Genomic DNA, 17,009 nt, shown 5'->3' with positions numbered 1-17,009 from the left:
TTCAAGCTGCATACATTTGTCATTTTCAATAAATCCCAGCTGAGTGAAATGTAGGGAAACAGAGACCCCTAGTGGGCTGCAGTGGTCATTACATCTTCATTAGCCAATCAAAACGCGGCTTGTACTCCACTCAAAGTGAAAGGAAAACACTGGTAACTGGTATCCACGGGCGTGTTTGTTTGTGGCGTGGAAACGGCGGGACATGTCTCCTTACCGAATGGACAGAAGTGAGGAGAGCAGGACGGTGGTGGTGTCCGGTGTGCCCGACGTGTTGCCCTCTGCCCGGATGACCGATAAACTGACCGTGCACTTCCAGAGCCGCCGGAGGAGCCACGGAGGGGACGTGGAGGTGGTCCGGTACCCCACGGACCTGCACGGAGTTGCGTTTGTTACCTTTGACAGAGAGGAAGGTGAATTAACATGTTTATGAAACACACACACACACAAAAAAAAAAAAACAGGACAAGCATTATTACTTTGTAGATATGTAGTAACTATAGTAACGCAAGCTAACTTTTAAGCTAACTATAAACAAGCTAATAAGTAGTTAGCTAATTAATTGAAAAACACGCCAGGCATTATTTTTTTCTCCATTTTATGTGATTATAACAAACCTAACCCTATATTATAAGAGCTTTGGAACATATTTTCATTGTTCCATTGTGTGATATATTAACCCAGTCCCACTTTTTACCTGGTATTGAAAGGCTTATTTTACTCTGAACACTGTAACATACAGTAATTTAGTTCAATGTCCCTCACATTTTTCCAAACATAGCATTAGTATTTAAGGACATAATGACATTTCACGCCATGTTTTATTACATGTTAACGTATTATAATAAATGTTTGGAATCTTACAGGCAAAACACATCAGCACTTTTCTAAATGCTGCATGTAAAGCAACGCATTGTTACAGATAATATTCAGAAAAGTCAACATTTCACACTGTTTGATCAGTTTTATTCTTAATATACTGTAATACATCTTAGAAAACTTGAGAACAAAACATGTCAACTTTACAAAAAAAAAAAAAAAAAAACATAATTAAAGACTTCAGAATAGTATTCACAAAACAAATTTTCACACAGGGCAAAGTATTTCAGGAAGAAGTGTTTTCCAGGGTGGTTGACTACAACAGCGTTTCACAAAGCATGAGCCAAGGTGTCAGAGCGGTGATGAAAACACAACAACAATTAACCAAATATGACAGAAAATACATAAATGTCTTCAAAAATATGACAATAATAATCAAAATGCAGGGCCAGAAAACAAGTGATACCACTTTTCATGCCTGCGTCTCTGAGTACAGTGTCTTGGCAGTCGTTCAATGTCGTGTCCTGTTTCTGTCTATTGAATAAACTCTGAATTGACTTGGATTCTGTCCAGTCACACCATTTCTGTTATCAGAGACAGGTTTTCTGTAATGCTATTGTGTTCTGTGCAATGTCGTTGTCTTTTCTGACATACTCTTTGGACCGTCAGGGTCACCATCATACTTCCTTTTCAGAGAACAAAAAAATGCAAATGCATCAAGGCCTTAAACCATCTCCAGTGAGAGTACGATTCAGTATTCATGTAATCCATTAAGCATAAATTGTTGAACATGTTTCCTCTTTTGTGTTGCAGTGAGTTCCCTTGGGAACGAGGTTTGGTTCCCATGGGAACCCCCTGAACATTTCACATTGGCTGATGAATCAAGTGTAAATGAAACACTTACTTATATAAAGTACTTGGTTGATATGGTTTAGAATTGATAAACTATTTCAGTGACACATTAAACTGTACTGGTTTATGATGAGAAATAACTGTATTGGAAGAAGAAATGTCATAATGTACATAACTGTATGAACTCTTCGTAGATGCAGCAAGGGTGATTCAAAAGGATCAACAGATCATGACAGACAGAAAGTTTCCCAAAGACTATCCTCTTACTGTTTTCCCTTTTACCACAGAAGTAAGTGACACAATATTTTATCAGTTTTATTCTCATTAATGACTTGCATCTCCTTCATTATAGATATGAATTTGCTTATAACCACTTTTCATCAAATGACTCACATGCAAATTCATTTCACGCTGCAGGTGTTTTACTATGTCGCCAATGCAACAGTCGATCTGTCCATGTTCGGTAGTGATCAGTCGTCAGTGCTTCGTAGTCTGCAGTCAGCACACAGGTCAGTACGTTTTCAGCACCAGCCTGAGCTGAGAAAAGCTACGATCGAGGGTCCTTTCAGTGCCGTCCAAGCCCTGAGAGAGAACCTCATCAGCAGGACCGGCCGGCTTCAAACCCTAGTCTTAAATCAAACTGCTTCGTCCAGACTAAGAGAAACTCTCCTTAATCCAAGGGCAGTATCTCATCACGAGCTTGTCGGCTCCCTAAGCTGCAGCGGTTCTAAAGCTAATCTGAAAGCAGCGGGCTCTAACAGCTTATCAACGCCACTGCAGAGCACAGGTGAGGCAGCAAAAGTCCAAAGCCTCTTCTCAAATGCAAACACGCAAAACTCTGCCACAAGGCAAAAAGTTTACATTGACATTTCAGGTGCAGGAGGCTTTACCTGCTTGGACAGGTATGAAAAAGAAGAGCAGGGAGCTCAAGCCAGGTCCAGGCCATCCCCTGTAATCACACAGGACAAAACAGGATCTGTGAAATATAGGAGTGAGCGGGCAAAGGCCGAGCCCAGACAAGTGTTAGGTGAGATCAGTGGAAGGATTACATTTTCCTTATCAGGCCTGGACCGGTTCCCTACTGAGGAAATATCAGCAAAACAGCCAGGAGTAAACTGCATTTCAGAAAAACACAGCAGACCAGACAGGACTTCAGCAGCCCCAACTGGAAGTGAGTCTCTGAGGGGCCACTGCACTACGGACTATCTGAAGCCGTCCGATAAACTCCTCCAAATCGCATCTTCAGGCACTGATGCTGCGGATAGAATGGAGTTATCAGCAGAGGATGAGAGCACTTGGGTTGATTCTAACGTTTTCAAATACATTGAAACATTCGATAAGGATGAGTTTGACAACTGCTTGAAAGGTCTTGACGCATCCATTACCTGCATTGAAGGATCTGAACTCACTCGGATATTGCTGACTGATAAGCGAACCATCGGGGTGACTTCAAGGGTCCAGGTGGCTTTGCAGCGCTTAAAGAACCTGGTGGAGTTACGACAGTCAAACCTGAGAGTCCATTTAATAAACTTTGATGAGAAGGAGCAGCTTGACAACAACAAAGTGATTGAGATCTGTGATTTTTGGAATGCAGTCTTCACTGATTGTCTGTATACATTAGAGGATTCCTGCGTAAAAGTCGTGGGACCTTCTACATCCAGTCATCTGTTTTACAAAAGTCTGAAGGATAAAGTAACTAAACTGAAAGACACATTTCCCTAAAATTAAACACTAATAAATGAGTGCACTGTAGTGATTGGACACAGTGTGGCGCCATTGTGCTACATTTTAATTTAGGATATAGAAAAGAGAAATACATGAGCTTCTGTTTATTACTAAGAAAACTCTGAATGTTTAGAACACCTTGAATAAAAAAGAAACACTGATAATCTTTGTTTTTCTTCATTTTAGCCTCTTTTGTTAGTGCATGAGTTAATAATTAAGTCTTTAAACAGCAGGTCTTAATCCAAATGATGTTCTCACAGCAGTGGGGATAAGTCTTAATTAACCTCCTCACATCTTAATTACAAAAGATAAGCGTCTAATTAAAAACAAAAATGACAGATGACAACCTGTCTCACACAATCACATCTTTCTGTTATTTTTTCTGAATTCATTATATTCCGATGTAGCTAATTCAGTAGATGAACTGGCAACAAATACAGCTGGGTTTATATTCTGTCTTTTCTATTTTTTTATTTTATTTTATTTTATTTTATTTTTTTTGCAGAACCACACATTAAACAAAAATCTTGCACCAAACCATCAGTACATTATACTTCTCAGAAAAAGGCAAATACTCTTGCAAAAGACACCTGACCTGACACCAAACTGCAGGAATGTGTTGTCATTCATGTACCCATAATGTGTTAACCCTTATTGTAGCAACTGTCAAATTAATTTTTTCTCTTCATTTAACCTTTCCTAAGTTATTTATCACCATTTACTGTAATGTTATCCTCTGAATTATGCATTTTTAGTGAAAATTGAGTATTTTCTTGTATTTAATTTACTCACAATGTGGGTCATTAAAGCTCAAGAGTCAATCCGAAGGTTATATCAAAATAGAGAAAACAATGAAATATATTGTTAACTACTTTTAAAGACATTTACAACCAGTCATTTCTCAAACTACATGGGTTGTATCTGTGTATCAGTGTTTCCATGTTCACTACAGAGCCTCCGAATGTTCAAATGGGTCATACAGTTGCAGAAAAACTATTAGTCTATCAAAAGTTATCAAAAACAATGCTTATGCAATCAAGTACTAACTCTTACGTGTATCATGTGACTAAAACAGAAAAGAAAACATGGAATGCCTAAAACCACTGTTTTTGGCAGCACAGTCCCATAGGTACTGATGTAAGAACTGAAGTGATTTTGGTTATCAAGAAAACCATGGAAAATGGCTAAATATAAGCTCTTAAATTAAACTCTCATGAGCTATTTTTGTTGTTATCATTATATTTGTCCAAACAAATGTACCTTTAGTTGTACCAGGCATTAAAATGAACAAGAAATTGAAGAATACAAGGGTGGTCTAATTATTTTTTTCGACTATATCTGATGACCATGAAAAGATAATGAACTGCATTTAACCTGAATCATTTACATGTATTGATAGAATTAGTGGTTAAGAAGTTATTGAGTATTTTATATCAGCAGATGCTTTTGGTCACTTGTGGCTGTTTAGAGCTTTGAGGGTTAAGCGTTGTGTGGATACGTGCTCTGAATACACCACACTGTCAAAGCAAGTGTTTAAGCACCATGCAAACAACTAAATAGAAGCAATAGATGAAAAAAAACATTAATGCAAAGAAGAAAATGAATTGAACATACTCAAATTCCTGCTTCTTTGTAACTTTAAATACATCGGCAGTAGATAGTAATAGTTTCAGAGATGTTGCTTCAATAATAACTCGGTGTTTAAGCATCCAAAAGATGTGCAACAATCACCATTAGGTTATTGAATATAGTATTTTAGGCTCATTAATAGAAGATTGGTTTAATTTTTCTATCTAATTGATTAATAGTACATGTACTAATGTCAATGTTGTAATTATGTCATTCAGGTTAAAATTAAGGAAGAGAAATGAAAACAAATTAAGTAGATGAAAATGTGTCTGATTTAGCTTGTTGGTATTAGCCAGTAGGGGGCGGTATGGCACTTCATCCCTCCCCTCAGGTGAATTGTTTAAAAATAGAGACATGGTAGCTGCCACAGCCCTTCTCACTGAAGCAATTATGGAGGCAGGGTTTGGCAAGCAGGGGGCAGATTGGCAGGCAAATGATGTCAGTTGGATGTCCCATGATACACTCTCTCCTACACACAAAAAGAGTGCGACACCTATTCCACGCCTGATCAGTGTGTGACGTGTGAACACAGTAAAATCATGTGTGGAGAAGGGAACACACAAGCTTGTTCGTTTTCCTGCGATTATTCAAATGAGCACGCGCCACAGACATGATAATTGATTCATTATGTAAAAATAAGGCACACCATCATAATGAACACACAAACAGACAATCACCCGTCTCTCAGACACACACTAGACTTGTTACCATAGGAACATAGTGGGAGAGGTTGCCGAGCTGCAGCACCGGGCGTCGTTAGGGGAAGCTCTTGAATACAATGAAAACATCTAGGAGGATGGAGGAATTACATTTTCGGGAAGAAGAACACTTCATCAGAGACGAGCAGAGGGCTCTGCCTCTTGACACCCTCTGCCACCCCTTTAATTGCACATCTTGGACAATTAGCCATTATTTTGGTGTGTGTATGTGTGTGTAGGGCATATTGAGGTAAAGCTGAATGCAAAGGAGGGTCAACAAGCAGAAAGGGGTGAATTATTTTTTCTAATGATGGGCAGCAGGAAATGATCCCTGCTCTCATCCTCTACTTCTTTCTTCTCATTATTCATTAAATGTAATTAGGTTAGGGGTAGGTAATTGCGTTTTTGAATATATTAAGCATGTATGACTTTGACAATAGAGGTGAAATAGAATAAAAAGAATAGAAGGAAATCCTCACCAAGGACATTCATCAGAAACTGCTCTGCTGGGGATCAGCCCAGTGATTGGACGACGCCTATCACCCCCAGACCACCCGTTGTTTCTGCATGTGTGCGCCCTTGTGGTGTAGGTCCATACATCTCAGAGGTCAGAGGTCAGGCAGAAAAGCAGCAGGCCTCCTCCTCATGGTGAGGAGTGGCACAGTCTGTGATGGATAGGCATCTCCAGGCAGTGCGTGTGAGTGCGTCACAGCCACAAATTGCATCTTAATGATTCTCTTTACAGATCATCGCCCTGCCAGGAAGAGGGAAAGTGGGAGAAATATGAGTCGTGCCCCCCCCTGCTGCTCTGCCTAAATGTTGCATGGATATGAGGGAGTTGTGATGGAGGAGCCATGTAGGAGAAATTGAGGGCAACAGACCAAGAAAATGGTTTGTTAGTGTTACAGTCACTGTGGAAAAAGGATGAATGGTGTTTAATTGGACTTCTAACATATGACCCATAATGTAAACAGGACCAATCCTTACACATTTTATAACCGTTATTATGCGTATGTGTGACTAAAGAAGATTAATGTCTAAAATCCCATTATGTTTCTGTTCAATGTTATGTCAGAGGTGAGGTCTCACAATAATGATTCACTTATCATCAATTTAAATACACCATTCTGAATATAACCTCAGTTTTCTATAGAAGTATTCTAACCTCCATATTCGAAGGTTGACTCAGATGACCAGTGTTTATCTACCTCTTCTCAGGAAGACCATATGATGGATTGATTGATTGATTGAAGTATTTATTTTGAATATGAATGTAAAAATAAACGAATAAATAAACAGACAAAACATTTTAACATAAGACATAAAATGCATATTCGAAAAGGAGTGAGAAGAAGTATAACTTATAAACTCCCACCCCTTCTCCTCAAATAATTAATAACAATAATAAGCTTCCTAGTCTAAATATATCTATACTCTCATGCCTGATACTTAATGTTAAATAATTGTGTTTCTGACTTGTTATGAAGAAATATAAATATAATTTACATATACCCATGATACAATAACACATATACGTGCATAGATATATAGTATTTTCATACACATACACACATACCAAATATGTACTTGTACATCCTTATAACACTCAGTGATATAGTGATATATAAACCCTAAATATGGATAAACTGTAGACAAATATGGTTAGGGAAGAATGTATAGAAGAATTAAAAAAAAAAAAAAACTAAACTAACTACTATATTTCTTATTTTATCTCTAAGCATCTTTTTTTAACAGTTTAACAGTTTTATCTGTAAACCAAACCAAACCTGAACCCTGGCATCGTCACTGCTTAAATGCAACAGTTGTGTAGCTTTTCCCCCTCAAAATTCAGAAATATACACAACCTGCTGTTTTCAGTGTGACCCACTGGACCTGACTTTGGGGAGAATATGAGTAGCAAGAGAAGAGAAAATAATTTTTTGAATCATTTACGTGTAGAATGTTAAAGAGGTAGTTTACAGGCCAAGAAAGTCACAGTTTGTGGTAAAAACAGTGAAGTACCATCCACTTGTGTCATCTCGTAAGTCATGTCACTGACACCAAAATGGCCACTACCTTTCTCATCCTTAGCTGTTTCCAAAGTTCAACTGAGTTGGTTTTCTTCTTGAAAACCTTTCATCTCTCATCCACAAGACTTCATTAGTTCTGATGCCTGCCTTTGCACATATCTTAATCTATGAGTGCAAAGTGAAAAAGAAATAAAAGAGGTGGAAATCACTACAGTCTGTTCAGACTCTCAACAGAGTGTGGAGACAGTTACAGTGGTGTCACGTCTGAGACTTTCATTTGTGTAGTGTTTTTATTTACGCATTTTCAGTCTGAACAAACTGACTTTCTTGACTTGTAAAATTATCTATTAAGCTGACAAATGTATAAACAAGATAAAAAAAAAAAAAACATTGACTATAAATCAATTTGTTTCAAGGTAAGGTTCTGCAAGGCACAAATGAATAGTACAAGGACTTCAGTTCTTTATGTGAGAGGGATCAGGAATCAACATAGTCCATTGTTTAGGTATAACTTTATGTTTTATCAGTTCACAGAAGCAGTCAAGTAATACAAAATCACACCATAAACAGATACATCTTTTCAATACCAGCATCCATACGAGTCACCGCACATTAAAAAAAACAAAACATAAATCTCTCTGCAATGCATTACAAGTACAAGTGTGAATGTCCACTGACCACCACAAATCGTGTGCGTTAATATATAGCACTTATATTCGTCATGGTCTCTGATGTTTCCGTTACCTGATCCTGTGCCTCCCTACACACCTCTCCTTCTGTCCACATTCAACCACATATACTCACCTGCCAGACTGTCAGTTAGTTTGCATGAAGATGCAAACAATCACCACATTTACCCTCATAGTTCTGCTAATGTGAAACAATTATTTGTGTCGTGATTTACACAAGCTGTGAACAAAGACGTAAATGTGGCAGGCTGGATGTGCAGTGTTAAGGTCAGAATATAATATATATTTTTTTTTTATGACTTGCATTTTTTATTACTTTTTTCCAAACATATCACATAATCATACATCAAATACTGACTTTAGAGCATGGGTAAATTACCCACCCATAACCAGAGGGGGTCTTCGTATCGATATAGTGGCTTTTTATCCTGCACACATCAACTTTGAGTATCCATGTATATAATATTACATACACCATGAATATCTACACAGAGATGTCTCATCATGATATACACACATACATACATAAGGTATGTGTTCATTGTCGTGAGACTCCTCTTGGCCTTTAGTTTTTGAAATCTAAAGATTCCAGGTATTTGCTCCATTTCAAAAGATATTTTTCTGTTTTGTTCTGCATCATATATGACATTCTTTCATATGCTGCCACTTTTCCCACTTCAGAATATAATAGTTTTTTATTTATAAGCAGAGAGGATGGAAAAGAAGCTCTCCATTCAGACCATGTATTTAAGTTATATAATTAAAATAACACTTAATATGCCACTACAAGGAAACTTTCTCCATTCGAGTGAAAGTATTATCTGCAAACTGCACTTACAATTTGAAGCATAGATGTTTTCATATGGTAAAAATGTCTCTGTTAGTGTTTTAATATTACATATGATGTTTTTGGATCCATTTTACTGTTCCATCATTATGCATGTAGCATTTTATTCCTTTAGCTGTTAAGGCTGACCTCATTCAATCTGTTCACATCAAATTCTATAAGATCATTACATGTTTCTGTGCAGGGGTTTTAAAACATCTATTTAGCTTAAGAAGGCAGAGAATTTTCTGAATCCATAAAGGAACACTAGCCTTCATTTTTGTCACAAACATCCAAAATAAACACATTTGGAAAAACTATATTGGCTTTCCATAGATATGAAGGGTATAGAAGTAGAACTGTCAGACAAATTAAGTGGACTGAAGTTACAGTATTTGCCTCTGAGATGTAGAGGAGTAAAAGCCTTAAGCTGCAGAAAATAAAAACAGTCAAGTTAAGTACAAGTACACTTCTGGTGAAAAGTTTTGGCAGTGGAACAATTTTGTTTTTGCAAGATTTGCTACTTGTTTTTCCATCTGTTTGTGAGGTACACTGAAGAACAATTATAAGCATTTCAAAACTTTCAGTACTTTAATTGGCAAATAAATGAAATTAATGCAAAAAGTCAGTGTATCTTAAATGTGCCCTGCATAGGTGTAGTACTGCAGTGAAGGTCTGGTCTTTGCTAGCGATAGAGGTGAAAGGATAAGTTAGGACAGGAGTTATTACCTATTTTTACCCGTCATTCCTATCTGCAAACACAACAGGTCTTATAACAGGAGCTGTCAAATGCACAGACAGGAAGTAAACAAACCCCAGGTTAGTTTGGCATACTTGTGCTTGGAAAAGAAGATAAATGTGGATGGAAAATAAACAGTTTTCTAGTTCCTGAAATGAGATACTTTAAGTTAAGAAGAGGAAATCATCTGTCAACCATGAAAAATAACACCCAAGATGCCCTAAAGTTCAGCTTTAACTTTGTGACCTGCCTTTTACTGTAGTGCACAGAATCTGCACATCATCTGCTGGGTTTTTTTTTCCTCCATTCGCACATCAGACCTCCCCATCTGTACTGCCTCACTTATGAGCCGATCCAGGAAGTGTCAGTGTAATTATCAGTCTCCCCTCTGACCATTTCAAAAAGACTGCACTTAGTGGGGTGTGAAGAAGAAACGTGATTGCCCGTTAAACCTCGGCACCGCAGGCCGCAATTCTCGACACACGGGCACCACATGCGGCCCACACCGGGACTGAATTAAACCCACCAAGTACAACATCCCTTAGATGCTAAAGGCAGGAAATATTGAGGTTGAAGCAGCCGTTCACAGTCTTTATTTGTGCAGTAGAAGAAGTTTGATGACAGTGCTTGGAAGGTGAAATCCAGTAAGAAGAAACAAAAGCAATCAAAATCGATTTTACTATGAGGCACAGTCTGGTTCATTATTATCAAGATGTGATCATCCGCAGCTGGTCCAAACTATCATATGATTGGTTCTGTTGCCTTCTGGGAGATCTTCTCAATTTCAGCCCTCGTCTTTCAGCTCCATTAACTGATAAGAGACACCGAAAGACTGAGAGGGGATCATTGCTCACATGGCACAGCATGGCATGGAGACATTTGTGAGGCTGCAGCTCGTTTGAGGCTCCCTGTCTTGTTTTAAAGAATATATTTATGTGTCCAGGTGAAAGTGAGGCTGTGGGTTCATTGGACGGTACATTTTCTAAATTGAAGCTGTCACCGAAAATGTGCGCCATTCTGCCTGCCATTACTCATGCCGCACTGCGACCATGACGAGAGTCCAGGTTTAATAAGAAAACCTGACACTGGCCACATTCAGATCAGTCATGTCATCATCGTGGTGTGTTCAATTACACCACGAATTGGCCTCCATAAAACTTTGCCATTTTACTGTTTTGGCAACCAAACAGAGAAATCCAAGAAATCCAGTTTCCCTTCACAATGGAGGGATTTACATAATTACAGTGAAAGCAGATTACATGAAAAGAAGCCGTGTATAATTTGCTACCACTCAGTCTTCAGCGGCTTCTTCTCTCTGTACCTGTTGTCTGGTTTGTCGAGACCGTTTTTTTTCTGGGGACCCACTTTTTACCATCGCGACCCAGTTCGCACTCAGCCTTGAAGGCACCTGACCATTGTTCCTAACATTTTCTCCATCACCTTACGATGACGTTGAATAAATAAACAACCATTCACTCTTTTTTTCCCTGTTACTTTTTGTTATACTTAAATGGAGCAAATGTAACAAATAAAAATTTCCCCCTGAGACTAATAAGTATTCTGATTCTGATTTACTAAGGTGTACCTAATAAACTGGCCATTGAGTGTGGTTCACTCTTGATAAATCACATCTTAATTTCCTGCAGATATTGAACATTCATGTTAATTGTTTTATAAATAAGACCTAATATAGGTGTATATAGCCAGATACAATATGCTCTTTTATTCTTTAAATTCCTCCACTCAGTTAAATATTAACATTTAAAATACTCAAATACTATGAATTGAGCATTTTTTCCAATCAGACATTAGTTTTGATTCGCTTTTCTAATGATACAATCATTAGAATTGCACAACACTATCATAATAAATGCTTCTTGTTGACAGTTTTTTTTTTAGATGCTTTTTTTGAAATCCATCTGTGTTTCCCAAACCACACTTTTGGAAAGGATGGTCTACACCTGGCTTCATATATTCTACTTTCTTTGCTACCTGGATGGAATAAAAATGGCTTCAGGTTGACTGAGTTTGCACATAAGACCGTAAAACTACAACAACTAAAGCATTTAGAATCAAAACAGCTTCCACAAAAAGCTCATTACAACAATGTTAATCCGCTTGTTTTGACAAAGTAAATTCACATTAATTCTATAAATGTGGCTTGTGATCAAATGACCATGGAAAGATTTGGATCATAAATAGAGCTGGGCAATATGTCTATATGGACCGCAAAAAACTAAAAGTACCATATATAACTGGAGAAACATATGCATAATAAATATACAAGAGGCGAACAGATTGCATTTTGAGAGTACATTGAGACAGAAGGCTCTGCAGATGAACAGTCTCAATTTAGGAATTTAGGCATTTCTGTTTGCTTTCACAGACCAAAACCTGAATTAACTGAATGAATTTGGTGTTATTTCCCAATCTTAGTTTGAAAGTAGGTGACTTGAGAAGCATTAGTGTAGACTAGGTGTATTTTCATTCATTCATTCATTCATTACAGACAATACATATTAATCAGTATCTCCAAACATAATATAATACAGTGCATAAATACAGTACAGATGTAACAGAAAACAGTAAAAGTACATATAGGATTGTTGGATTATTAATGACTTCATCTTTTGTTTGTATTAAGTCATGGATCACTTTATGTTTAAAGAGTTTGTAATTTACTCTTCTTTTTTTCTTATTTATATATGGCATGGCTTATGTAATTGGGTCATCATACACAGATGCATGGTAAACGGCTATGTATGTATCAAAGTTACTGTAGTGACTTCTAGTTTTCTAAATAGAAAGGATTTTAAGAGACTAAATCTTTAAAACAGAGAAGTAAGAACAAAATGTGGATGAACTAAATAAAAAAAATGGGCAGAACAGGATATGTAACTTACACATTTAATATTCTAATCAAAAAGTAGATATGAGTTCAGAATATGTTGCACTAAAGTTGGTAACCCTAGGCTATTCCAGCTGTATTTCTGACTGAGAAGACAATATTTATACAGACTCGCTACGTCAAAGGTACAGATGGAGAAGAGACAGACGATAACTGACCTACTGAGCCAACAGGACTTGTTGGAATAGGTGTGTTTGCACATGCAGGTGTGTCTGAAGGGCATTGAATGAGTGTTAGTGTGCATTTGTATGCAGCCTGCATCCCAAATCAGGCTGAAGATGAATGCAGCTGGCTTTATGAGATGTGACTGCTTGGAGAAGGATAAAGAGCAGAGGCAGAAACATCCAGAAACCTCTGGCACAGAAAGAAACAGATTATATTCAGTCATTCAGAGCCAAAATATAGGATGTGTCAAGGGGTGATTTAAAAATGCATTTCACTGTAGATATTAGAATACATGCCCTTAAATAGAACATGTAACATGTTAGATTATGTTCATAGCATTTTAAATATTTTAGATTCATTCAACATTACTAGCAGTATTATTATTGCTGCTTCCTATTAGCACCTACTGTATAGATGTAAGCTACAACAATGAAAATTCACTGCAGAAAATTTAGTTTTCATTTATTTTCTAAAGTGCATTTTTGCTAATCCTCTTAAAATGAACATGTGTGGGGGGGTTTTCCTCTCTTTTTTTTTTTCAATTTTAGTCCAACATGTACAACATCGCTAATTGTGTTGTAGATACACTTGAAGTCAGGAGTTGTACATTTTAGAGCAAATAATTCCGACTTTAGAAAGTTTAGTGCTAACAACCTCCATTCCAAAAGAACTGGACAGAATGAATGATTAGGAAATCTCATTAAGCCATATTTTATTCATGATAGAACATAAAAAACATATCAAATATTTCCACTGAGTGTATGTATGTGTATGTGTATTTGACAACACATCTCCAAAGAGTTGGGAAACGGCCAACAAAAAGCTGTAAGAGTAAATGGTACTTAAAGGAAATAAGTGGAGGAACATTTTGCATCTAATTAGATGAATTGTCAGTAGTCAGTAGCATGATTGTATATAAAAAGAGCATGATAGAGGAGTAGAGATGGGCAGAGGTTCATCAATCTGTGAAAAACTGCATGTACACATTGTGGAACAATCTCAGAGTAATGTTCCTTAGCGTAAAATTGTGAAGGCTGTGAATATGTCATCATCTAAAGTACGTCATATAATCAAAGGATACTGAGAATCTGGAGCCCTGCATTAAAACCAGGAAAATGGAAATCACTGCATGGGCTCAGAAACACCCCCGCAAATTATTGTTTGTAAAGACAGTTTGCGATGCCATCCATAGATACTATAGCAAATAAGTAGTTGCAAAATGCTTCTCCCTCTGTTTCTTTTTACCCCTTTTCCAGCCTTTTCTTGCCACTGTCCCAACTTTTTTGAGACATGTTGTAACATCAAAATCAAAGTGGCCGTATTTTTTATTTAAATGGTACATTTTCTCAGCTTCAACACGTGTGTGTATATTGTATTACAAGTCATGCAGATTGTCATTTAGATAGTTACTAAGTGTAATATACATCAGTTTTCCTAATCTAATCTAAATCTAAAAATTATTAGGACGCTAAACAGATGTTACTATATCATTAAGGAAGCAAAAGTAATGTGTTATGTTGTATAAATGTGAGATGGGGGTGGGATTTAATAAGTTTTCTTCTTTCCACTCTTTTTTGAACAGTACATATTGAATTTATTTTGTTATTACTAGTGTACATGGCAATTGTTCTTTTGTCTTGATCACCTTCATTTATTAATGTATTTGCTCTGCCATTAGTTCCTTTGTGCACAAAAAAAGTTGTTTTTTTTTCTTCTGCTCAAAACAAATAAATGAACTAGAAAAGCACTCGGAGAGCGCAGACCTCTGCCAAGGCTGATCAGTGGCCTCCCCTGTGGGCCCCCCCCACGCCAAGGAGGTTATGTTTTTGCCAGGGTTTGTTTGTTTGTTTGTCTGTCTGTTTGTCTGTCCGTTAGTGTGCAACATAACTCAAAAAATTTATGGACAGATTTTGAGGAAATTTTCAGGGTTTGTTGGAAATGGGCCCCCCCGTGGGCCCCCCCACCCCCAATCACCACCAAAATTTAATCATTTCTTCCTTATCCCATTTCCAACAAACCCTGAAAATTTCATCAAAATCTGTCCATAACTTTTTGAGTTATGTTGCACACTAACGGACAGACAAACAAACAAACAAACAAACCCTGGCAAAAACATAACCTCCTTGGCGGAGGTAATGAATGAATGAAATGTGTTATATGTTCTCTTGTGAGCAAAATACTGATTTATGAGTTTTGCTAATCCTTGCATTTGGTTTTTAGTCATATTTTATAAAATGATCCAGATTTTTTGGGAAATGAGGTTGCACACCTTGTTATGATGTCTGCCTTATCAAAAGCAAAAGCAGCATTCGGCTCTTTGTGCTGTTTCTTGCTCTCAGGAGAGGAGATTTAAATGGACTTGTGGCCTTGAGTGTTTTTCTTCGCAGCTTGTTTAGGCGGAGTCTGGGACATGAATTCAGTTCCTTCACCCACTGTGGATGTAAGCACTTGTTGTTATTTCACTGTAAGAATAGAACCCGGCGCCTGTACAGAAAGAGCACAAGTCTTTTCATTCGTTTATAAAGCACTTAGACACAATGTCTCCTCATCTCCAAACCATAAAAAATCCAGAGTACTAAGAGGCTGGCCGCATATATGCTACCTAACCACAAATAGGAAAGAGCCACACTGATTTGATTAGCCTGACTTGAGTCTTTAAAGTCTCCTGGAAATGTCAGCAAAATCATCAAAGTGGCCGTCTCCTTCATAAAGCCTTGATCAAAGACATTCCCGACATACTGCGCCTTCTATATTGTTCGCTCACGGGCAAGATGTCTACATCTGCACAGCATTATTGGTTTTATGTGAGTTTCATAAGTGGAGACAGACTGAAAACAGGAGAGGCAAGTGGCATTTTCTCCCTCTGGGCTACACCCTCGGCCCACCAACTCTCTGCTGCATTCGCAAAATGTGTCACATGGATAACTGTGTGATATCACCCCGGTTTACGAGGAAATCCTCTTTGTTTGTGCAGGCTGCCTCACCCCATATATTACGTTAATACACTTTCCCTGTATATTTAACACTGCTGCAAATAAATGTGCATTTCTGCCCTAAACAGATTTAATAGAGAGGGGGGAGAGAGTGGAAATTTTAATCAACACAAGGAAATTACATGCACATAAAAGGCTATTCAGGTGTTCAGTCCTACACACATTAATGAGTAGGAATGTTTAATAAAAAAAAAAAAAAAAAAATTAAAAAAAGAAGAAAAGAATGATTCCTTATCTATGTATGCGAGTTGATTGAACTGAAAATCTCAGTTTCTGATTGGCTTTAAGCTGAATATACAAGAGGAGGAGGTGTGTAATTATTGTTCAAACAATGTCTGAATTTTAATAAGGCCCATAAACGCACCATTGCTTGATTTAAATGCTCCTGTTAGCCTGGAGGTTCCTGATGGCAACAAGCATATTCGGGATTTGTTTTTATTAAAGTCGAAGCAGATTGGGAAAGAGCACTGAAAGCACCTTTATTTTAATTGAATTATCTTTGAATTGTCTCTATCATATATATTATCTTATATAAACACACATTATTAAATAGATTTAAATAGAAAATCATTTTTCTTTTGGGCATATTTTTAATCTTCCACCAAATAACAGTCACCTCTATGTAATTTAAAGCATATAATGGAGAATGTGAAAGGAATAATAGTGTTTATAATGCAGAGGGTTGTGTACATGTATGATTTATGAACTGAATTTCCTGGTGTATTTATCTCACTTGACACGTTTTCTCATTAAAACAATTAACTTTTCTTTCAACACAGCACTGGTGTTTCCATGCATAACCTTGGTTGGATGTTTTGAGTTACACACATACCTTCACCCGGTTCGCCTCCATCCATGCACCCAATCCACCCAGCCGGTTCACAGCAGGCCTGGCAGACCTCGGGCCACTTCAGTGGATCAAAGACATGTTGGTATGAA

General features: G+C 37.4%; 2 protein-coding genes across 2 annotated transcripts; one reads left to right on the top strand and one right to left on the bottom strand.

Annotated features, from left to right (window-relative positions):
* LOC115434446 (ly6/PLAUR domain-containing protein 6-like) overlaps window positions 1-17,009 on the bottom strand; it is a 1,359,089-nt gene that overhangs the window by 214,417 nt on the left and 1,127,663 nt on the right.
* On the top strand, window positions 163-16,950 carry LOC115434559 (RNA-binding protein 43-like). Of its 2 annotated transcripts, XM_030156601.1 has the most exons (4): window positions 163-410; window positions 1,863-1,957; window positions 2,086-2,177; window positions 16,850-16,950. In XM_030156601.1, the coding sequence occupies exons 1-4, from the start codon at window positions 203-205 to the stop codon at window positions 16,887-16,889; spliced, it is 435 nt and encodes a 144-aa protein (XP_030012461.1). In that variant the 5' UTR covers window positions 163-202; the 3' UTR covers window positions 16,890-16,950. The 2 variants fall into 2 exon arrangements, with proteins under 2 accessions (XP_030012461.1, XP_030012458.1); XM_030156598.1 differs by lacking the exon at window positions 16,850-16,950 and having other exon boundaries at window positions 2,086-4,347.

Source organism: Sphaeramia orbicularis, chromosome 2 (assembly GCF_902148855.1).
Source record: "Sphaeramia orbicularis chromosome 2, fSphaOr1.1, whole genome shotgun sequence".
In the NCBI taxonomy this organism is placed as follows: Eukaryota; Metazoa; Chordata; class Actinopteri; order Kurtiformes; family Apogonidae; genus Sphaeramia; species Sphaeramia orbicularis.
This window is presented reverse-complemented; position numbering and strand designations above follow the sequence as displayed.